The sequence below is a fragment of the Hibiscus syriacus genome, unplaced genomic scaffold, assembly GCF_006381635.1.
Source record: "Hibiscus syriacus cultivar Baekdansim isolate YM2019G1 unplaced genomic scaffold, ASM638163v2 tig00011277_pilon, whole genome shotgun sequence".
NCBI lineage: Eukaryota > Viridiplantae > Streptophyta > Magnoliopsida > Malvales > Malvaceae > Hibiscus > Hibiscus syriacus.
In genome coordinates this window covers 202,773-227,913 of record NW_024062247.1, presented here as the reverse complement: position 1 = coordinate 227,913, position 25,141 = coordinate 202,773, and the positions used below count along the sequence as shown (strand labels likewise).

Sequence of the window (25,141 nt, the reverse complement as noted above, 5' to 3'; positions counted from 1 at the left end):
CCCATCTTAGGTTGTTAATCTTATTAATCAAGAGGCTATCCCAAGTTTCTATGGTACGTTTGGTAATGTTGTCTAAAAGCACTTTTAGTTAAAAGGTTTGTTTTGACAACAAAATCAATGTCAAACAGGTAAAAATTGAAAGAAAAAAATGTTGTGAATATGGTATTTTGAAACCAACCACAAAAGTTGAGATTTACTGTTTTTTCATTTCCAACTTTGAGTTTATAAGCAAATTTATTTTTACCCTTACTAATGCATCATCTTCACTCATTTATCCTAGAAAATAACTTTCAAATTCAGCTTTCTTTATTAATTATATATTTGCATTTTATTTCAATAATTTAATACTAACATCTTTAAGAAATAACTTATTGCTTAATAGTTTATTTTAATTACTTAAAATTAAATAAATTTATGATTTATATTTTAAAATATTAATGGTGATTTATTTTAAAAAAATTTATTTGTATTTTTTATATCTTTATTATTGTCTAAATTGATATATTTCATTTATAATAATAATCACTTTTGAATTTATTTATAATATATTCATATATATATATATATATTATTTTTGAATGGTTATAAAGATAAATATATCATTTAAATTATTTTATTTTAAATTTTAAATTTTAAATGAGTGATTATGGCTAAACCAAAATAATTGAAATATTATCTTAAAATTCAAATGTTAAATGAGTAGATGTGGTTAAATCAAAATGATTATTATTACGTACTAACTTTAAGTTCACATGTTAAAAAGTATTGATAATATATTTTTCTTAATAAGATACATCATATGCAAAAATATTATTAATGAGTTATTTTAAAATATTTTTTATATTTTTATTATAGTAAAGTTGATATATTTTATATATCATAATATTAATAAGTGTAACACTGTGATATTTTTAATTTACAACATAATATCTGTAATAGACATTTTATCTTTTCAAAAATCTTTTTTAATATCAATCTCAAATAATTAAATTTTAAATTATACTTTTGAAAAACACTTTTAAAAGTATGGGTAAACTACATGAGGTGACAATTAAACTATTGTCTATTTTCATTTTGACCATCAACGTTTCGATTTGATCAATCATACCACTCAACCATTTAAATGTTTCAATCACGACACTGACTCTTAATTTTTAATGGAGGTGGTGATGTGTTAATTAATAAAATTAACATAATTATACATTTGATCCTCAATACTTATATATTATATCAATTTAGTCATAAATTTTAATTTAATTTAAAAATTAACCCTCCAATTTGGAGGTGCCACAGATTATTATGACATATTTCTAAGTGACATGTATCACTATATTATTGGAGAATTAATTTAATTAATTTTAATATTTTAATTAAATAAATTTTCCCGGTAATTAGATTTGAAATTATGCATGGGGGAATCCAACCAGGGACCAAAATAGTCCCTAGGTACACCTTTACCATTGGGGCAAGCCACCCATTTAGTTTCAAATTGCACAATATTTTATATGTTGTGTTTGAAATTATGGCCTAACAAAAGAGAATCACAAGGAATTGGTAAGATATGAACCTAGGTCTTTCACTTGAATTGGAAGAACTTTAACCTGCAAATAACATAATTTAAATATAATACTTATAACATCATATATATATATATATATATATATATTTGTTAATGACGTAAATAAATCATTAAAACAAATTTAATAACTAAATTATATTTCATATATATATCTATATATATTAAATTGTACTTAATAAAAGATTTAAAAATAAAAATGAATATAATATTCTTGTATTTTAAATTAAATAATTTTTCTTTTTCACAATTATTTTAAATAATTATAAATGAAAAATAATTTTAATAAAGTTTTAAAGACAAAATTTTAAGCAGATTATATTTTTTTATGATTTAAGTTATTTTTGTGGCTTTGAATTTTTCTAATAATTTTTAATACAATTTATTTATTAGTATTTAAAAATAATTTAATTTAAAAAATAAAAATATTATACTCATTTTTTTTAATATTTCATTGACTATTATTTATATATATATATATATATATATGTATTAAATTTATTTTAATAATTATATGTATGTATGTATGTGTGAAAAGTCTCAAACACAATATAGAGAAGATTGTGCAATTTAGAATTTGGTTCAATTCCCCCATGCCTCATTTCTATTCTAATTTTCTTTTCTCTTTACACATGGTGATACGTGTCACCACCTGATTGGTGAAAAATTTTAATTAATTAAAATATAAAAATTAATGAAATTAACACTCTAATAATCTACTGACACGCGGTACTTCTAGATTAGAGGATTGATTTTTTAAATTAAATTAAAATTAGGACTCATAATAGAATATATAAGTACTAAGGACCAAATGTATAATTATGACAATTTTATTAACTGACACGTCACCACCTTCAATAAAAAACAACGGCCAATGGTTTATTAACACATTTAAATAGTTAAATGGTCTGATTGATAAAACGTTTATAATAAAAAAAATGAACAATAATTTAAAGATCACCAGTGTAATTTATCCTAAAAGTATTTTTCTAACACTTTCTAAAATCGCTATTCAAAAGCAATACCCAACTGGATTGTGTTCTGTATTAGAAAAAAGAATATTACGAAGAAAAACTCGAGTAAGAATGCGCATGTCACGGATACACTAATTATTCATTTAAATGGGACTAACGTTAGAGCTACCAGCTTCCCTTAAAATGGCTTTAAATCTAACTTAAGTGGGCATCGAATATATAAACACACACAAAGTAGGTAAAGCATTAAAGGTGGAGCAGGTGAACCGATTCTTTCAAAGCACAATTTGTTATATAAGGAGGTATCTTATTGTCCTAAAACAGCAATTGCTTGCCCTTCCGCAATGGCTCCACCATAAATCATTTCATCTTTGTTTAAGACATTAATTCAATGCTGGTAATCACACGTTAGAAGCATAAATAAAACCACTAACACAATCTTAATGAAATATATAATCATACATCTTGTTTACTCTTTCAAAAATCAGTCGCAGCTTCTTCAAAGTTGAAACTAAACCCAAAATGGCTCCAATCTGTTTACATTGTCCAGATAAGAGTGGGAGATAACGAAAAAAAAAAGAAAAACCTTAATTATATCCTATATATATATCATCTGTTAGTCCTAAACAAGTAAAAAAACTCAATTGGATGATGATATCCTTTACCATGATCCTCCTCCTAGCACTCCATTGGTCCAATATCCAGCTGAATGGCCTTGCTCTTTGTTTTGATCAACTTCGTTAGTACTTGTTGAAATCGGTTTCATTTCACCAAAAGGGAAGAAAACCCTTCCTCCATTCTCTTGAACACCATGGATGCCTGATCCTGGATTTTCAAGTCCATCAATTGAAAAACTAAGGGTTGGTTTGTAGTCTTGCATGGAGAACCCAGTTGAGGAAGGTGCAACAGTCGAGTTTGGTGCGGGTGCTGGAACCAAAGAATTCAATCCTTTCGATGCGTGTTTTTGCTGGTGATCATTGATCTCAACTTTACCAACTTGTAGATACTGAGATAGACCATGGCTCGGTTGCATACCAGGGAAGCCCAGGTTAAGATCATTTTGGCCATTATGGAGCTCAGGGTTTTGAGAAGACAAGTGCGAGAAAGTATTTGGCTGTAGATCCGACAGTTTGGGTGAAGGATAGGAAGAAGAAGAGTTTGATAGCAATGATCTTCGGTTCTTTCGCGAACCGCCTCCGACCGGAACATTCCTCAGAGAACCACCTTCAGTCCAGTACCTTCTGCAAGTCTTGCAGAAGTATCTTGGCTGTGTGAGGCTGTAGTTGTTGTAATAACAGAACTTGGTGTTGGTTGAGTTGCATCTTGGGCAATTCAATTGCTCTGGTGGCCTTGTTTTTCTCTCTAACATCGGTCCCCTTGTGTTAGGAACCATCTTTTCCATGGCGTTCACTACGCAAAAATCCTGAAAACCCTGGACACATGCATAAATGAGAGAACGAGAACAATCATTTCACTCAAGGAATTAAATAGGCTATCGGAATAACGGTTTAGGTTTTATCCGACACCGTTACTGTATGACCGGGATACTCGCAACCACCGCAATAATGAATTTTATGTCTAAAATCATGATAAACATAACTAAAAACGCAACCACACCCTCAATTTAAATCCAATATTTCACTATTAACACAAAAGAACTAGACATATTAACTTGAAACACGAGCGAAAAACAAGAAAACATTAATATCAGGTAATACAAATGAAACCTTTTTCCATCTCTTTATCAGTCATCAAGCAGATAGAAAAAAAGTGAAACCTTTATCAAGATGAACTCGACCTACCTGTGACCATTTAGATGCATCCATTAATTGAAGAGATAGAAAGTAAAATGGAGTAAAGAGAACAAATTAACCTTATTTTTTGTTTGTGTGCAGCTGTTCTCAGAATGTTTCTTTCAGTTTATGAAGGATGAAAAGAAAGGTTGCTTTGACTACTTAAACAATATTACAAGATTAATTCTCTTTCGGTCTTATTTTAATTTGAAGAATTTATGCTGTAAGGCTGAATATATATGTTTATTTGAATGTGGGTGGAATCATGAGTGTGTGTACTGAAGGTGGGCTTCTCTTTTTGACCTCATAATGGAAAAGCTCTTTATTCTTGTCCTTTCCTTATTACTTCTTTTAGTTGATTTATTTAAATTTAGGGTATACCGCTTTCAGATTTTAATAATTATATAGACTTTCACTTACTTAAAAGTTGAATTAAATTAATTTAAAATAAAAATAAAATTTTAAAAGTATTTATCACATGAAAAAATCAAACTAAATATTTTACTTAAGAATATATGAAAAATAGAAATATATTAAATGAGAATGTTTTAGAAAAATAACAATTAAAAAAGGAATGACTGACGAAAAGTAGAGGTTGTGTTTTGTTTTATTTAATGTCAAAAGATCCTCAACGCTGCTTCTGCTCTGTCTTTTTTTTTTTTTTTTTGGTTACAAAAGAAAGAAAGAGCAAGGAAGTTGTCGTAGCCGGTTTTCGTCCGAGTACGAATTTTACTTGGTTGGAAAAAGTAATGTGGATAAAAAATGGTGTTTTAGAAATATTTTGGAGTCGCCATTGACCTTTTTGGTTAGGTAGGTCAAATACCTAGGCCTGTAAATGAACTGAACGTTCAACGAACCGTTCATGAACCGTGCGGTGGGAAGTTCGTTTATGTGTGTTTATTTACTAAATGAACGAACATGAACAAGATTTTTTGTTCGTTTAATTAAATGAAAGAACATGAACATAGGTCTCGTTCGTTCATTTATGTTTGTGAACATTCGGTTATGTTCGTTTATGTTTGTTCGGTTATGTTCATTTATGATCATTCATTTATGTTTAACCCAGTCTTTTTAAATCAATTTTGGTGACCAATTTGTAAGTATCTTAAAAATATTAATTAATTTTATATTCTGATGACCAACTCCATAATTAACCCAATTTTATTTGGAGATTAAATCCAATATGTTAACTCGTGAGGCAACTCGCACCTATATTCATTTCCCCCCTTTTTTTCTCAAACCCTAATATTCATTGGAGAGTGAAGACGATCGCTGAAAGCTTCAAAACAAGTTATATTATAGTGCAATCTGAACTTTACAGGTCTATTTTCATCTCTTTATCTGTTTTATTTGGCTTAATAGTTGATATATAAAGTTATTGTGGGTATCTTCACATCTAAAACTAAAGAAAATATCATACTTCTTTCTAGAAATAGATGGGAAGATAAAGGTAACAATCAGAAGTATATGAGCATCAGTAAAGAGAAAAATATATAGAATTTGCCAGAAAACAAAACAAAGGTTTCTATGCAATTTCTGAAAAAGAGTGTAATAGCGAAGTAATGGGTTTTTCAGGAAGAACCCATTAATAAGTAGAAAATACACTTTGACAATGAACTTTTGTTTTCATAGTTATTGTGTGACCTTTAGTTGTGGAGTAGACTTTAGGTACGTTAAAATTGTGAGTGGTGGTTTAGCAATAATATCAGTTACGATATGTAGCATCGAAGGAATTTCGGATCTATGTTATTGCCTTGTAGTCCAATTTGTACCGTTCGAAATCTTCATGCTGTTAAATTTTCTACTCTGTCAACGGAAAGGACCATTATTAACAAACCTCACTAAAGTCTGACATTGATGTCACAAAACTTTTAGCCGGCGAATTTATTAGAATAACGTAGATTTGATTGATTTGCATTGTCGACTATTTTTCATGAAAGAACAACAGAAGGTAGGGTCTCCAACGTTTATGTTCGTGTTCATTTATGTTCGTGTTCATTTATGTTCGTGTTCGTTTATCTTCGTGTTCGTTTATCTTCGTTTATTTATTAAACGAACTAACATGAACAAGTTATATTCCTTAATAAACGAACATGAACAAAAAAAATTTATTCGTTTATGTTCGTGTTCGTTTATGTTTGTTTATTTATTAAATGAACGAACATGAACATACCTTCGTTCATGTGCGTTCGGTTCGTTTACAGGCCTACAAATACCTAAAAATAATCTTTTAAAATAGTTTTTAAGAAAACATAATTTAAACTGATCTGCGTATAAACCAAAAATTCGTTCTTTTTATAATAAAAAAGGGATTCGTGGTCAATTACGTTTGGGGAAGGATTAGCACCCCCACAACGCCCAAAATTGGTACTTCATTAATTATAATTTGTCTCTATTATTGGAAATTTATAAATTCAAAAATATATTTAATTATTAATCATGTTATTTCAAATTTATTTTAAGAATATATATATATATATATATATTTATTTTTATAAATAAGATATTTATTTACTTAGAAATATCAGAAAAGGACTTCTAGGTGCTTTAAGACAGTCTTTTTCTTTAATATTATTAAAATATGATTATTATTATATATTTTTTCTATAAAAATAATTTATATAAAAAATAAAATAAATAAATATTATTTACTATATACATATATTAATAATAATATATTGAAAATAAATATATAAAATTAAATCAACTATTAAAATAAATGAAATTAAAATAATAAAAAAACCAATAATTTTAAAGCTAATGACTAAATTAGAATATATTAAAAATTTCAGTGTCTAATTATGCTATTTTTCCTATTTATTAATTTAGTGACTAAATTAAAATTATATTAAATTCAAATATTAAATTAAGATAAATTAAAACATACTTTCTGGATTAAAATATTAATTATTAAAATTAAAGGACTAAATATGTTATTTACCTTAAATATATATTTATATACTGGTTTGGACTAAAACACAATAAAATAAAATTTGAAGAATGAATTAAAATATATGAAAGTTTATTGTAGTGACTAAAATGGAAGTTTACAAAGTCAGAGTGACTTCGCGTGTGATTTAAATATTTTGAAATTACACGTAGACCCCTCCCTTAAACGACGCCGTTTAAGAAAGGGTATAAATGCCCTATTATGGCTGGCTCGAAGGGCCATCTTCCCATTTCTCTCTTTTCTTTTATCTCTCTAAACTGGGAGAGTTTTAAACTCTCTCGATTCTCTTTAGAACTGAGAGAGAGAGAACTGGCAGGCCACCGTTAAATCCACCACCGGCCACCACATCCGGTGGCTGGAAATTACAAAACCCATCCCAAATTAATGCCCGATTTTCCTTAAGGCTAAATCCATAGGTTTTTTAACCTAAAACACTGCTAAAATGCGTAGATCTAATTTTTTTTACCTTCGACTCTTGGTTTTCCGACGGCACAAGGAGACTCTGATGACCGATGTTCCCTCGGTAAGTTTCTCTTCTCTCTTTTCCTTACTATTTTGGTAATTCATGGTTGCTGGATTTTTTTTTCTTTTTTCTTATCTGTGGTTGTTGGTCTCCTCTTGTTTGCAGGTGGTCGATGGCTTTTATAGCCATCGACAGTGTGGCTCTCGGACCAGTTAATAAGGTGGTTGTTTAGTGAGTCACCAGACTTCCAGTGGTGACTCGCTGTAGAGCGACGTGTGCGGCTGGAAGGGCTCTTCTGGAAGCCTTTGGTGGACGTCGTGGCAGCAGCATTGACAATGTGGAGCGGTTGGAAGCAGAGGTGGCGCCGTGTGGTCCTAGGATATCATACCCTAGGGTTTGCATCTGGAACCATCTGGGCCGTTGGATCTAACCTAGATCCAACGGCTGGAAAGGAGAACGACAGCTGGGATGATATAAACCCTAATTAGTTTAGGGTTTCCATTGGGCTCCCGGTTTGGGTTTGATTGTAAGTGGGCCTAGGGTATTGGGCCTGTCTAGAATAGTAAATAATTTTTTTAATAATAATAATAATAATAATAATAATAAAATATAAATAATATTCAAATAAAAAAATGAGTATCTTCAGTTTCCCCTCTTTGCTTATTCTTATATTAACAAGAATAGGGCAAAGTCGAAAAGATAATAAGTTTTTTTTCATTTGACTTCACTTGATTATGATGGAAATGTTGAACAAATTCTTCTTCTTTGGGATTAGTTCTTCTTATTATGAACTTTTCCACTGGGGATGACAATTTATCTCCTTATGTTATATAATCATGTAAAGGTTGAACAAGTTCTTCTCGGATGAATTTCTTCTTCCTCTTCAGATAAGTTCTTTTCATCATGAACTTTCTCTAGAAAAGTTGATGTTGATCTATCTCTTTCCGTAATAGAGTCATGCAAAAGGTTGAACAAGTTCTTCTTATTATGAACTTCTTCTTCCTCTTCAGATGAGTTCTTCTCATTATGAACTTCTACCTAGCAATGTTGATCCATCGAGTGATGAATTGAAGCAAAAGGTTGAACAAATTCTTCTCATTATGAATTTCTTCTTCCTCTTCAGATGAGTTCTTCTCATTATGAACTTTTACTTGGCAATGCTGATCCATTGAGTGATGAATTGAAGCAAAAGGTTGAACAAGCTCTTCTCATTATGAACTTCTTCTTCCCTCTTCAGATGAGTTCTTCTCATTATGAACTTTCTCTGGAAATGCTGATCCATCAAGTGATGGATTTGAGCAAAAGGTTGAACAAGCTCTTCTCATTATGAATTTCTTCTTCCTCTTCAGATGAGTTCTTCTCATTATGAACTTCTACCTGGCAATGCTGATCCATCGAGTGATGAATTGAAGCAAAAGGTTGAACAAATTCTTCTCATTATGAATTTATTCTTCCTCTTCAGATGAGTTCTTCTCATTATGAACTTCTACCTGGCAATGTTGATCCATCGAGTGATGAATTGAAGCAAAAGGTTGAACAAGCTCTTCTCATTATGAACTTCTTCTTCCCTCTTCAGATGAGTTCTTTTCATTATGAACTCCTTCTAAAAATGTTGATCCATTGTGATGGATTTGAATCTTTGCTAAAATTTTTGAAATTCCTGTCAAAATTCAACATGGATAAAATGAATGAAAATGCACCTATTTTTGCAAATGCCTAAATATGATGCATGAATGTTAAGTTCATTTTTATTTGATTTCAAAGTGGTAAACTCGTCTTCCTTCACTTTGGTCAAAATGTCATTTTAAGCTGACATTTTTGATTTGGAAGTGCAATCTTTATTTCTTCTTTGTTTCATGAAAGTCTCAGAAAAAATATTTCATTTATGGAACTCTTGCCGTAGTCAGAACTATGACCTTGATGCCCCATTTTGTCTTTGATAACATCGACTTTCTTTATCTGGACTTGTGTAGAAATTCAATAAAACTTTTATCTTTGAAAAGAGAATCTATCATCTTTGAAGAGTGTAGATGTAGATATGCCTGACTCAATAGGGATTAATTAGGAGAGTAGAGTCTGTTCTAATTTGACTCTTGAAACATATCTTAAAGAGGATTTATCCTAATTCCTTTCATGTATCCACATATAATTGGATCTCGAACAAGGCAGCTTGGACTATTTCATGTCAAGATGCTTAACAACAATATGTCGTTCGACATTAGTTGGCTCAACTAATTTTTGTTGTTGTTCAAATTTCTGCTTCCCATCTGTGAAAAGAAATCTTCATCATATCTCACTTCTGACCTTGGGGTTGAAAAAGACAAACTTCATCTTGGATCAACAAATGGAAAACATATGATCACAACATTGGTTTATCATCAGAATAACTGGTTCGTAAAATATTTGACAACACATTCATCCTCTCATGTGGTTTCTACCCAGATGTTCATAAAACATTTGATAACGCATTCATCTTTTCCTGTGGCTTCTGCCACATTTTATTCCATAACGAGCATTGTAGGAAGTAGAAACACTTCAGCTATAGGAGCCATGTACAAAACAATATCCATGGAATTCTTGCCGCTGGGGATGAAACGTACATGATAAAACCAAATGGATGAAAACTCAGTTTAGCCTAGTTGGAAATGATAACCCCAATAACAACGGGAATAAGGATAAAATTCAAACAAGAACTGATGTGTAAAACAGCTTCGTAACCTCAACAGTATGGTTGAAATTAATTTCCAGGAATCTCAAAGAAATATTTTCGATCATCACTGACACACAAAAGACCAAGTTCAAAGCCGACATCTTTAGGAACTGTTCCCGGGATCGAGTAGTCTGCCTGGGGACCATCTTTATCCATGCAACCGTGATGTAGTTTAACAAAGAACACGCTGTCATGTGACACTTGGTTAAGAAGATTGAGTATGTGAAACCACACTTTCTGAGTAGATATTTGTTCAACAACATGATCATAATGTAACTGCCTGATGAATGAAGCAATTATGTATAGTCAGCTCGACTGTCACTGTTTCACCATTTTCATTCTTCATTTCTTTTGTCTCATTGGAAATCTTTGCTCAAATCAATGAATTTTTTCATAAGATGATATGGGCTTTCAGCATGCCCCCACATTTGCTGATACAAACTTTCAAAATGCGTCAACATTCTTCATTCTTATTGAAAGGGACTTTCAGCATGCCCCAGCATTTGCTGATTGTTGACATGAGCTTTCAAAATGCCCCACATGTATCTGTCTGAAGTAACCTTTAAAGTGCCCTAACATTTGCTGATACAGATGTTAAAAGTGAGCTCAACCTTACTTCTTGCTGAGATGAGCCTCCAAGAATGCCCAAATATTCATATTACTATGAGCCTTCAAAATGCCACACCATTCTATTTCTGATTGAAATGGGCTTTCAAGATGTCCTGTATGGATCTATCTGAATTGGGACTTCATAATGCCCCTGACCTTCTAAACTGTAAGGTCTACTCTCAATGTTTGTTTGATTTCAATATCATGATCTCACGAGGTCTAATTTTGCTAATGCCCCATTGTGGGTACTCGTGGCTCTATCCGTGCCCGAAATCTGTTAATCTTGAATGCTCTCATTTTGGTATTACAAAACATCATTGTTATCAAGTAATTTGAGGAATTCTCTTTATGTTGTCACAAACTTAAGAAGTAATCAATCATTCTGACAGAAATGTCTGAGATATGTGCCTCTTCTGAATGAGGTGCCCATTCTTTGGATCTGGAGGGATCTAATTGGACAGAATGCTGTAAATTGCTTGGTAATTCATTTCAGGTTGTCACAGTGAACCTTGTTTTCAGTGAAGGCTCTTGAAAAGTCTGCACCCATGCAACATGTTGATTCTGATAACTACCCATCTGATTATAAAGTGATCTTCCAAGATGATTTCACAGATATTGATAGTTCTTCTGATACCGATGAAATCTTGAATTTTGATTCTGATGAGAAGAATAAACTGTCATACTTGACGAAAATGGGGTACTCAGAGGCTGAGGCTTCAATAGCCATGGAGAGATATGGTCCGGATTCATCAATTGCAGAGTTGACAGATTTTATGTGTTGCTCAAATGGCTAAGGTTGTTGACGCACTTCTTTTGGTAGAAGATAGGAAACCATTATGTAATGACCCCCATTTACAAGGAAAGAAGAAACTCGGGCTATGATTTTTGGAAAAGGAAGAAGCAGAAGAAGCTTGAAAAGAAGCTTCTTAATGAAGACGATCATGCAGTTCATCTTTTAAATCCAATGATTGGTTTTGAGGTTTTTATCGAACCAAATCAGATAACTCAAAGAACACTTCCAGAAGATGCTATTGGACCTTCTTATTTCTATTATGAGAATGTGGCACTCGCTCCAGTTGGTGTTTGGGCCGAAATGTCACAATACTTACACGATGTAGAGCCAGAATTTGTAGATTCGAAGTATTTTTGTGCTGCTATATGGAAAAGGGCTATATTCATAATCTGCCAATTGAGAACAAATTTCCTCTTATTCTGCTTTCTCCACACACCATACATGATGCTTTTCCATTGACAAAATGGTAGCCTTTCTGGTATCCACGAACAATGTTAAACTGTTTACAAACATGTACAGGAAGTGCCAAATTGACAGAAAGGATCCGCAATGCTCTTGAAGCTTGTGATGATGAGCCATCTTCGAGTGTCCATAAGTATGGTCTTGATGAGTGCCAAAAATGGAATCTAGTATGGGTTGGAAGGAATAAAGTTGTTCTACTTGAACCTGATGAGGTGGAAATGCTTCTAGGTTTCCCTAAAAACCATACACGAGGAGGAGGATCTGCTAGAGACATGTTCCCCGTTGGTATCAATGTCTTATCTCTTTTGTCTGGAATCCGTGATGTAGAAGTTGCCTTTTATTGTCTTGACATACCTTTGAAAACAGATGAGCAAGAACTTAATGATGATCAGTTGGAGCAATTAATGAGTAGATTTAGCGGGTTCGATCTAGTTGTAGGTAGCATCCCATGTAACAACCTTAATGGAAGCACTAAACATCATCAAGATGGACTCGAGGATTTTTGTTGGTGTCTTTTCTTGCACTGAATGCTACAGTGACTGCCTCTTCTACTGCTTTAAGATACTCACTGCTATATCCCACTCTTCCCGAACCATGGAAAGGTTTAATTGACAGTAAAACTGGTTATCTTTACTTTTGGAATCCTGTAACCAATATTACCCAATATGAAAGGCTTACAAGTGTAGAATCCGCTCCAATGTCATATTATGTGCCGTAAATTCATATTTCAGTTCAGCAATCTTTTGCAGGACATAAAGATATCATCTTGACAAAGAAAATGATCGGCATGAAAGAAACATCAATGATGTATCAAGACTTGAGCTAGCACCACGGTATAACCATAGTACAGTTGGTGGACTTGTTCATTCCTATAATACACCTTAATATGACTTATAGCTCTGTGATGTAATTTTCTAGAGAACATGGATTGATGGCTGGGGAAAATAATTTGTCTGGTGATGCTTATCGCCCTCAGCATGAGATAACTTATAATCTTTCTTGATGGGTTGCTAATGATGTCACAAGAGATCATCACAAGTTCAATTATGTAGACTTTCTGGTTTCTTGGACCACTTGCTTTCAAGAAAGTGAAATGCTTCATCATTCTAGCATCGTTTTTTTCTACAATAGAGGTAGAATAAACAACTTGCTTCAAGGACTTTCCTCATTTGAGACTGTTTTGTTTGAAAATGTTTTTTTCTCTCCTTTCTTTATCGAATAATAAAAGAATTTGGTAAAATGTTGCCTATCACAGGTTCACAATAGAATCAGATCATAAGCATGGATTTAAAGAATATTAAATAAATCAACTACTCTTTCAAATCATTCAAAAATCATAGTCCTATGGCAAGTGTCAAAATTATTGACTGATTTGAGGTGTAGGTTGATTCTAGTAAAGTAAGGTCTCTCAGGTTGGTCAAGCATATATGTCTTCTTTAAGCTTCTACTATCTTGAAGGAAGGGTTGTTATCTCATCTGATGAAGATACTTCTTGGTTCCCGAATCTCAGGAACGTCTTTGGGATGTGCGGTGCTTTATCAAGAGCTTAAGATCGTCTCTTATGTCGTTGTTACACCATTCAATATTCGAGCCGCCTTTTTAGGTTTTCAATCGAATCCTCCTTTGGTTCCAAGATGTTATTTAAAAATTTACATCTTGAATCCCCTTTTATCATTTTTCATATCATTCATTAAAGATTTAAAAAAACAATTTTGTAAATAAAAATCAATCCTGAGAGGCGGAATGAAATCTGAATGTAGTCCCTTTCACATAGAAATCCATGTATGATTAGAATGGACTTTTCAGGTATGTAACATAGGCCAGGGTTCATGGTTATGAAAGAAAGGGATAAAAAGGCTCAAACAAGTGTTTTAAGGGTAATTGAACCAAGGATCAATTCTGATGCCTTTAATCTTGCCTTGCTTGACTTGGATCTGCTTTGCTGGGGGTTTTTCCATAAGATTTATTTATCCCCAACATTTCTTGTTCTTCTTGTTGAATATGAATCTTTGAACTTATTGCACTTGATCAACCTTGTAGCTTGAAGCTCAATGAGTCAACCATCTTGATTCAATTTTTTCTTTCCTTTTTTCCTTTTCTTTTTTTAATGAGTATATGACTCCAATTGCTTTGAGAACCTCCTTTTCCTCTTATATTTCGAAAATTCTTTTGTTATTCTTGAATGGATTGATCTTCAATCACTTTTCATTTGATCTACCTTGTAGTTCAAAACTCTCTTCATTTCATGAAGATTTACCTTTGTAATAAAGTTGGATTAACGATCTTCACTTTGCCCCCCTAACGTGGAGGGTGATCCTTGGTTAGGGTTGATTCAGAAAAAATATTATAGGCTCAAAAGGGGACAACAAGGGATATATATATACATATATTTGAAAGGATAAATGAAACAATACCGTTCGTCATCTCATACACAGACGCCTTTGTAAAAATATGTATCCCCAGGGGGATGAATATTCAAGATTAATCTTTATTTATATGAAAACAATGTAATTAATGCATGATATATCAATCTTTTTTCTTTCTTCTTTGAGTATGCCTCAATCACTCGAAATTATCTTTGATAACTTGATCTTGATGCCTCATCTCGTTTCTTCTTGCAGAAAGATTTACGGATAATTTGAAAGTTTGGTTCTTTTTGAGGTCTTTTGATTTCACTGTACAAAAATGATGGTTTTGTATTTGGAAGGACAAAGGTGTGACTTTTGAAGTAATTGGCATTGGATGGGATATGACTTTAAGGTCTCAGATAAATGTATGGTCAAGATTTGATTTTAATGAGGGTCAAGTAATTGGCATTGGATGGGATATGTATAATTTTACCACTTGCTAAAGATCTATAATTCTTGAAAAAAATATTTAATCTACTTGATACTCAAAAATTTCAAAATTAAAATTTAAGTCCTTGCTCATAACCATAAAAGTAACAAAAATTTATTTATCACAATAAGACAGAGAAAGGAACAAAAAACAAGTTCAAACAAGATGCTGAAAATAGAAAGATACTATAGTGGTAGATAACACTTCCACTTGTTTATTTATTATGCATCATTACTCCTCTAATGTTGAGTGTGTAACAGGATCAGAGTCTTTGTCCTCACTTGCCCCCCATTTATTGATCATTTCTCTTATCTGGGCTCGTTTGGATGATTCCTCAGACGTACCAATATATATTTATTCCTTAGCAGCTTTGTGGTATGATCTTATCTCCTTGTTTAGCGGTTGGAATTTGGGCTCAAAACAATCTTTATTAGTGATAATAGCTTTGTCCCGGTTCTTGACACATATTGCAGCTGTGATTGGCATAGTATTTGTCATGTTCTCTAAACTGCCCAAAGTTTCATCTGTCTTCAGGAAGTCTGATATGGGTGTTTGAGATGTTTTCATGGTTGCATCTTCCCATTTTATTTTTAAGCCTATAGGCCAATCTCTGATTACATCCATGGGAACCTTTTTGCTTTGATTTCCTTTCTCATTTTATTGTGTCTGATATTCTTCACAGGATTTGATCACATTAGTCTTAGTCGAGGCAATAATTTTTGAGTATTGAACTTTAACCCCTTCTTTTACCTTGCATTTTTGAATTGCTTGCTCTAAAGGATCTTGGAAATTTCCCTCAAGGTTATCAGGAACCTTAGTTGAACAACTTGGAATTCCAGTCTGATTTATCCAAGGAACATCCTTATAGGTCCAATTCTCATTTGGAGGCCATTGTGACTGAATAAGTCGTGGATTAGTTAAGCTGGCTGAGAGCATTTTTGAATATGATTTTCACCTGAAAAGTGGAAAGGAGGAAATTGAAAACTCTGCACATTCTTTTTCTTCTTGGCTAGCCTTTGACCCTTTTCTATGTCCTTTTTATTTGGGTAAAACTTATCTCTCACAAGTGAACTTTTTCTATTCATTGATTCTCCATTCACTATTAATTCATCCATGCCCTTCGGGACCAAATCTTGAAGCTGTCCTGAATTACCATACTCACTAATAGGTTCGTAATCATCAGACACTATCACGTCGAACTCATCATTATCATTCAGATCCTCATTCATAGCCTTCACTTCGGAATCCTCTAAGGGTTTCTCTCCATGGATCATATCATTCATCATATCCATTAACGTGGTCATTTGTTCTTTTGAATCAGCTTGGATCTTTTTTGCGTGATCAGTCATTTCTTGTTGAGTCTTAATAAGTTGCTCTTGCAGTTTCTCGATTCTACTGACCCTTGCTAAGATCTCATTCATGGATCTTATTTTTTTTAGGAAGACCAAGTTAGCTCCACTTTGATTTCAAAAATTATGTCATGTAATCCTCCACGAATTATTCCCATATTGTAAAATAATTTGAAACAAAATGTAATTATGCCAAGATGCAAATGTAAAAATGAAATTGTAAATACAAACGTAAAAAAGCAAGGATGCAAATGTGAATATTTGAATGTAACAATAAGAATGCAACTTGTGCAATACAAAAGCAAACATAAAAGTATAAATACAAAATGAAAATGCAAAGATGTGAAATGCAAATGCATGTATGAAAAGGTGTTACTCAAGAGTGATCATCTTAGAACATATTTCATTGAACAGAAAAGTTTCTGTGCATCAAACAAAACCTTTACATATAGGGGATGGCTTTTACTCCTAATTTCTCTATTTCTCTTAAAAGCCAAATTAACTTCCACTCATGTTCAGGTGTGGAGTTATCCATCTGCTTTAATTCTCTAGCAAAGCAAACTAAGTTCACCAGCTTATGAGCCACATTGTTTGCTTGAGGAGCAACTTCCTTCGTGAAATTGTCTTTTTCCTTCATATTCTATGTCAATTCTCAGCGTTGCTCATTTTGTAAGAGACCCTTTGTGTCAAGAAGTTCTTGTACAAGATCTCTATACTCATCTGAACATTTCTCCAACGTCTTGTTTCTGGTCTTAGTGACTTCTAATTCAGTATCGATCTCAAGCTGATGGATCTGATATGATGCTTCCATGTTGGTCATAGTCATATTTAACCTTTGATTTTCGACTTGACATCTTTTTAATTCACTGACAGATGTATTGTGTCTTTTTTCTGTAACTCGTAAATCATGAGAAAACTTTTTGGCTCGTCCTTCATGTATGTTACAGTTCTTTTTCAGTTTGGTGACCCCTGTTATCCACTCTTCTGGGGTGTTTCCTAGGCCAGTATTTTGAAAGGCTTGACTGACCTTCTGGAAATCTTCATGCATGGTTTCCATTTTGGTGCTCAATTTATCGTTTGCAATCTTTAGATGACGTATTTGAGCCTCAGACCTCAGCAAATTTTCTTCTTTTTGGGTGCCCTTACTGATACTCTTACCTTTGAAGACTTTTGGTATTAATCTAGCAGGACCTTCAATTATGAATCTAGGTCGATTAATTATCACAAACTGTAAGGTTCCATGATCTAGAAGACTTTGTACTCGACGTTTGAAGGCAAGACAATTTTCGATGGTATGTCCTTGAGCTCCAGCATGATATTCACAATAAAAGTTAATGTCATACCAATTCGGATACGGAGGTTGGAACGGTTTTATGTAGTACGGGGCCACTTCTTACGCTTCAAGTAGATTTTCATATAACTCCTTATATGATATAGGGATAGCATCAAAATAAGAACCACATTTTGTCTTGGATTGAACTAGAGTTTTAGACGTCGGGAGCAGACTAAACTTTGACGACTTCAGATTACATGATTTCTTCTCATCTCTGGGAGATTTTTTTTATAGTTGTCACCATTTCCTGGGTATCTCCAGATAACTTGTGAATACGAATGACAACTATCTCTATTTGTGCAGGAATCTCTTTTCCTTTGGTCAAAACAGATATTTTTTCCATCATCTTGGACATCTGCTCTCCTATTTCTCGTATCTCCTTTTGCTCTTTAATGGGCATACAATCTTTGGGTGCCTAGCTCTCCTCTATCCTCGGAGTTCCCTCAGGATGCAATTCCACAGTTGCGTCATATTTTGTTCGATCATAAACTTTTTTTCCATTTATGATTTCTTTCCAATTTGATGAACAGTCTTTCCAGTTAACGCCTTTTGGTTATTCCATGATCATGCAATGCAAACAAAAGAAAACAATATAAACAAATTAGAGAAAAAATAACATGCATAGGAAAATAAGAAAAAATAAAATGGTTAGTACCAACTAATTGAAAGAAAATTTTTATTTATCATGGTATATAATAAATCCTAACCTCATTCTTTCTAGTTTCATGCTTTGTTTGGAAAAATTAACCTAACCGCATGATTTCTAGTTCGCAGGCATTTATTCAGAAAAAGGAAAAAATTAAATAAATCAAAAGACAAAAAGTTAGAACTTATTTCTCCTTTGTGTACACCTATGAACAAAGGTTCAGTACTGTCTTAGATCATGTGAGTTTATAGGGTTTATTATATGCAGAGTTTTAGTTCTAGGAGTAAAGGTACTCGAATCGTCCTTGTTGATGCCCCCTTGGGCTGCCAACCCTCAATCCTAGTACACTACATACTTAAGCAGATCGAGTTCAATTCGAGGGGACACATTTCTTTATGCCTGACACGGAGAATAAATTCTCACGAAGACATAGAGCATATGAACCCCAAAAGCTTTTTGCTAGGTCTGACACGGAGAATAAATTCTCACGAAGACGTCGCTTTCACTCCCACTTAAAAGGGACAAATCTCAGTTAGAGAGATTATGTTTATGCAATGCATGTGTTGTGTGTGAGGATAAATGTTCAAACCTCTGACAGATAAATAATGAAATAAAATACTTGAAAAATAAAATGAAACATTAATAAAATAATATACATATAAATATTATGAAAATTATAAGTATATATAAAAATTTTGAAAAGAAAGAATTAAAAATTAAATATATGAATTTTTAATTTTTAATTAATAGAGACAATTTATAATTGATTTTAAAGTTTGACCAGCTCCCCAGCGGAGTCGCCAAGCTGTCGTAACCGGTTTTCGCCAGGGTACGAATTTTACTTGGTTGGAAAAAGTAATGTGGATAAAAAATGGTGTTTTAGAAATATTTTGGAGTCGCCATTGACCTTTTTGGGTTAGGTAGGTCAAATACCTAAAAATAATTTTTTAAACTAGTTTTTAAGAAAACATAATTTAAACTGATCTGCGTATAAACCAAAAATTCGTTCTTTTTTATAATAAAAAAGGGATTCGTGGTTGATTACGTTTGGGGAAGGATTAGCACCCCCACAACGCCCAAAATTAGTACTTCATTAATTATAATTTGTCTCTATTATTGGAAATTTAAAAATTCAAAAATATATTTAATTATTAATCATGTTATTTCAAATTTATTTTAAGAAAATATATATATATATATATATATATATATATAATAAGATATATATTTACTTAGAAATATCAGAAAGGGACTTCTAGGTGCTTTAAGACAGTCATTTTCTTTAATATTATTAAAATATGATTATTATTATATATTTTGTTTCTATAAAAATAATTTATATAAAAAATAAAATAAATAAATATTATTTACTATATACATATATTAATAATAATTTATTGCAAATAAATATATAAAATTAAATCAACTATTAAAATAAATGAAATTAAAATAATAAAAAAAACCAATAATTTTAAAGCTAATGACTAAATTAGAATATATTAAAAATTTCAGTGTCTAATTATGCTATTTTTCATATTTATTAATTTAGTGACTAAATTAAAATTATATTAAATTCGAATATTAAATTAAGACAAATTAAAACATATTTTCTAGATTAAAATATTAATTATTAAAATTAAAGGACTAAATATGTTATTTACCTTAAATATATATTTATATACTAGTATGGACTAAAACACAATAAAATAAAATTTGAAGAATGAATTAAAATATATGAAAGTTTATCGTAGTGACTAAAATGGAAGTTTACAAAGTCAGAGTGACTTCGCGTGTGATTTAAATATTTTGAAATTACACGCAGACCCCTCCCTTAAACGACGCCGTTTAAGAAAGGGTATAAATGCCCTATTATGGCTGGCCCGAAGGGCCATCTTCCCATTTCTCTCTTTTCTCTTATCTCTCTAAACTGAGAGAGTTTTAAACTCTCTCAGTTCTCTCTAGAGCTGAGAGAAAGAGCACCGGCCGGCCACCGTTAAATCCACCGCCGACCACCACTTTCGGTGATCGAAAATTACAAAACCCATCCCAAATTAAAGCCCGAATTTCCTTAAGGCTAAATCAAGAGGCTTTTTTAACCTAAAACACAGCTAAAATGCGTAGATCTAGATTTTTTTACCTTCGACTCTTGGTTTTCTGACGGCGCAAGGAGACTCTGATGACCGATGTTCCCTCGGTAAGTTTCTCTTCTCTCTTTTCCTTACTATTTTGGTGATTCATGGTTGTTGGATTGTTTTTTTTTCTTTTTTCTTCTCTGTGGTTGTTGGTCTCCTCTTGTTTGCAGGTGGTCGATGGCTTTTATAGCCATCGACGGTGTGGCTCTCAGACCAATTAATAAGGTGGTTGTTTAGTGAGTCACCAGACTTCCAGTGGTGACTCTCTGTAGAGCGACGTGTGTGGCGGAAGGGCTCTTCTGGAAGCCTTTGGTGGACGTCGTGGCAGCAGCATCGACAACGTGGAGCGACTAGAAGCAGAGGTGGCGCCTCGTGGTCCTAGGGTATCATACCCTAGGGTTTGCATCTGGAACCATCTGGTCGTTGGATCTAACCTAGATCCAACGGCTGGCAAGGAGAACGACGGCTGGGATGTTATAAACCCTAATTAGTTTAGGGTTTCCATTAGGCTCCTGGTTTGGGTTTGATTGTAAGTGGGCCTAGGGTATTGGGCCTGTCTGGAATAGTAAATAATTTTTTTTAATAATAATAATAATAATAATAATAAAATATAAATAATATTCAAATGAAAAAAAATGAGTATCTTCAGAAGTAACTAAGACACTATATCTTTATCAAGAAGGCTTTAGATACTCGGCGGAGAAGTACACAGGACCTCCACTCCCAGCGTAGATGTCGGGCCAAATTTCGCCAACGAGTCAGCGACCACATTTCCATCATGATGAGTATAAGATAGAAGAGCATTCCCATGAAGCTTGAGAAGCGCTCGGATTCATCAAACAAGAGTGATGTCATTGGGCTGTTCCGAGACAACAACATGCTCTCAATTTCCTTATTGTCGGTTTCCACCACAACACCCCTAAAGCCTTTATCCCAAGATATATCAAGACCATCCAAAATAGCCCAGAGCTCATCGTGTAAAGCATCACATTGATCAATCTTCCTCACGAACCCCGCTACCCAAGCGTCGGAGCTATCTCGAAAAACACCACCGCCGCGGCTAAAGAGTTAGCACGGCAAATCGAGCACTTACTGTCCTCTGAGATCCCCTGTCATAACCATTTTTTAAAAAAACAATTAAGTTTAAAAAATAATTATGACTTTATTTAAAAATTAACGATTTTGAATTAATTTGAATTAAATTGAAAATGAGTCGCCATCGACCTTTAAGCTAAGTAGGTAGAATACATAAAAACGTATTTTTAAAACAATTTTAAGAAAAAATCATTTTAAGACAAAAATTGGTCTGCGTTTACCAAAAATCCGATTTAACGGGTTCAGGAGTTGATTACACGTGGGGAAGGATTAGCACCCCCACAGTGCCCAAAATTGGTACTTAGTCGCTTACACGTTGTCGTAATGGTTGAAATTAAAATTCGATTAGAAAATTAATTATGATCAATGTATTGAACATTGATTAATTTGTTTCGAATTATTTATTAGGAACATTCCTTAATTCGAAAAGAAATCACAAGATTTACACATCCTCCAATGGAAAGGCTATCCCATTTATTTCTCTTTTATACGACAAATGTCCCCCCTCAGTGTTGTCAAAAGAATAAATCGAATATAAATTGACTATCGGTAATTGCATAAAATAAATTATAAAAAAACCCTGTATTACGTCATTTGAATAAAAACGAATTAATTAGCACTTTAAAAAACTAACTTCGATTTATTTCAAGTTAACATTTCATTCGAATGTCATATCGGATTGCACTACTTCGACCAAGCAATGCTTTCCATGCTCATTCTACAAATAAATGTTCTTGAAAGTGAATTCAAGTTTAAAAAGCACTAAAATTAGCAAATAAAACGAGCCTCTTGTAGTCTTTGGACAATATCAAATCTAAACAAACAATATATATATAAGGGTTGTAATACATTAAATATATACATATACTAATATATTGTAACCTTAATATCTACTATGCATGAAAACAACTATGTAAGATACAAAGCATTCGTACACAAATAAATAAATAAATAAATAAATAAATAAATAATATATAATACTAAAGAAAATAAAACAAAAAACATATCATGCAATAATTTCAAGGAATCAAAAATAAAAAAAAAAGATAACGGTGAGGACCCCAAACATTAAGCACTAAGATAGTGACTAAAATGGACATAATGCTACATTTGAAACCTAAAACATAAAGTACATAATAATCTTTTAGCAGATAAAGAATGACTAAAATGAACTAAATCACAAACCAGGGCTCAAAACAAAGTAATTACCCAAAACACATTAATGAACAAATAGTGATCAAAACGAAATGGAAATAAATATTGAATCCAAAATGAAACAAACATAAATTATTAAATGACGACCAAAATGAACACTGTACAAAATTAACAACCAAAATCTAAACACTTAAACAGATAAAATACTAACAAATAAGACTAAAATGAAACACGAAATAGATCAAAAGCTTGGTCTGAACTTTCATTAAGTGACTAGATTACAACCATTACAAAGCTCGAGGGAATTCAGATGAGATTATACCCTCAACCAGCCGCGCAGACTACCCTTGGAACGGTGTCGTTTCACGTGTGCTATATAAGGCCGAAAACCAGGCAAAAGGATAGGACGTCCTCATTTGTTTCTTTCCCTTTGGCCCGAGAGAGAGAGAGAGAGAGAGAGAGAGAGCTTTAACTTGAGCTCTCACATTTTCCAAAATCTGGTGAACCTCCGTCGCGTTGACCACCGTTGACCAGTGATAACCACCATCCGCTGGAGTCGAGAAAGAGAGAAGAAATTACAGTTTGAAGCATCTCTTCACCGTGGTTACAAATCTAGGTTTCTTTTAACCAAAAAAGGTCCCTAGAAACATAGATCTAGGAAAATCTCTTCAGTTTCCATGACTTCGGTGACCTTCGAGATGACCAGTGAGTGTCGAGATAGGTAACCCTTGTCTATTCCCTCTTGGTTTTCTCTTTTTTTTAGTTTATATCTCCTCTTATTTTTTTTGAATGCTTCTCTTTGGTTTTCTCTCTTTGTTTCTTCTCTTTCCCCCCAATCCCCCTCTTTTTCCGTGTTCAAATCCCCAACGAAAAATATCTTCTTCACTTGATTGCTACATCTCTGATTTTATGGTTGATTTGGGTGAGAATGACGATATCTATTCGGTATGAATGATTTTCCTATGCTTGGGTAAGTACAAAATCCCTGATTTTTTGGGATTTTTATATTTTTATTGGGGTTTTAATTTGATTCTGACTTGGTGGTTGATTGATTCATTTTATGTAACTATTCGGTATAAACTGCTGACGGTGGTAGCTTGGGAGTCCTTCAGAGGCAGTTCACGCAGCGAGGAGTTGAAGAGTTGGATGTGTGCATCTCAAGCGTGATAGATAGGACAGTACACATTTGCTGGTAACGGTTGAATCTTTGTCTAGGGTTGAAACCCTAAATGATAACACTTATAGACCATTGCATATCGATCAGGTCCAACGGTGGAAGATGGACGATGCATGGAACCATGGGTGAGAAAACCCTAGCGGGTTTGGGCTCACCAGTGAGTCTGGATCGGGTCTGATATTGTTAGGCACGAACAGAGTGGGATTGGATGTTGGGTCACTTGTTGGCTTTTGAATATCTGTTGGGCTTCGGGTTGGGCCTACAAAAAATGTAAATAAATATTATTAATAAAATAATAATAATGATAATAATAATAATAATAATAATTAATTAGAGCCCGGACAAAAATGGGTGTCTACAGCTGCCCCTCTTTGCACATTCTTGTGTTAACAAGAATAAGGCAAAGACGACAAGACGACGAGTTTTTGTCCGGTTCTCTTTTTTTACTCTTGAAACTTGATATTAAAGATGACAATGCTCATCCATGTTGAAGAGTTCTGGTCGCTTTCAGGTAAATTGTTTGTTGAGGATGGAGTTGTTCCTTCTTGTTGAGGAAGTCAGGTCAATTTAAAGATAATTTAATGACAACACGGTTCCTACGTGATGAGGAAGTTTGATTGTCTGAGCATGACACTGCTCCTACGCGTTGAGGAGATCTGATCGGTAGACAACATTATTCCTGCATGATGAGGACGTCTAGCCATCTTTAGGGTTAATTTGGAGACAACACGGTTCCTACGTGATGAGGAAGTCTGGTTATGTGAGGATGACGCTGCTCCTACGCAATAAGGAGATATGGTCAGTGGATGACATTGTTCCTACGTGATGAGGATGTCAAGCCATATTTAGGGATAATTTGGAGAAAACATGGTTCCTATATGATGAGAAAGTCTGATTATATGGGTATGACGCTGATCCTACGCGTTGATGAGATCTGGTCGGTAGACGACATTGTTCCTATGTGATGAGGACGTCTAGCCATCTTTAGGGATAATTTGGAGACAACAATCTCAAGTGAGATTAAATTTGTTTCAAGAGAATATGTCTCAAGCGAGGAAAAATTTGTTTCAAGGGAAACAATCTCAA

At 33.2% G+C, this 25,141-nt stretch overlaps 1 protein-coding gene across 1 annotated transcript; it reads right to left on the bottom strand.

Annotated features, from left to right (window-relative positions):
- Positions 1–3,193: 3,193 nt before the first annotated feature.
- Positions 3,194–4,438, bottom strand: LOC120204685 (dof zinc finger protein DOF3.7-like). The gene is made up of 2 exons (XM_039204735.1): positions 4,353–4,438; positions 3,194–3,982 (listed from the first exon to the last, which is right to left on the bottom strand). Exons 1-2 carry the CDS (start codon positions 4,374–4,376, stop codon positions 3,212–3,214), a joined length of 795 nt encoding a protein of 264 aa, XP_039060666.1. The 5' UTR covers positions 4,377–4,438; the 3' UTR covers positions 3,194–3,211.
- Positions 4,439–25,141: the final 20,703 nt, after the last annotated feature.

Excerpts from the sequence above, each read along its gene's own strand:
- LOC120204685 (XM_039204735.1), bottom strand. The coding sequence starts at position 4,376 with ATGGATGCATCTAAATGGTCACAG. Across the intron at positions 3,983-4,352 it reads ATGCATCTAAATGGTCACAG|GGTTTTCAGGATTTTTGCGT; the intron begins GTAGGTCGAGTT and ends GCATGTGTCCAG.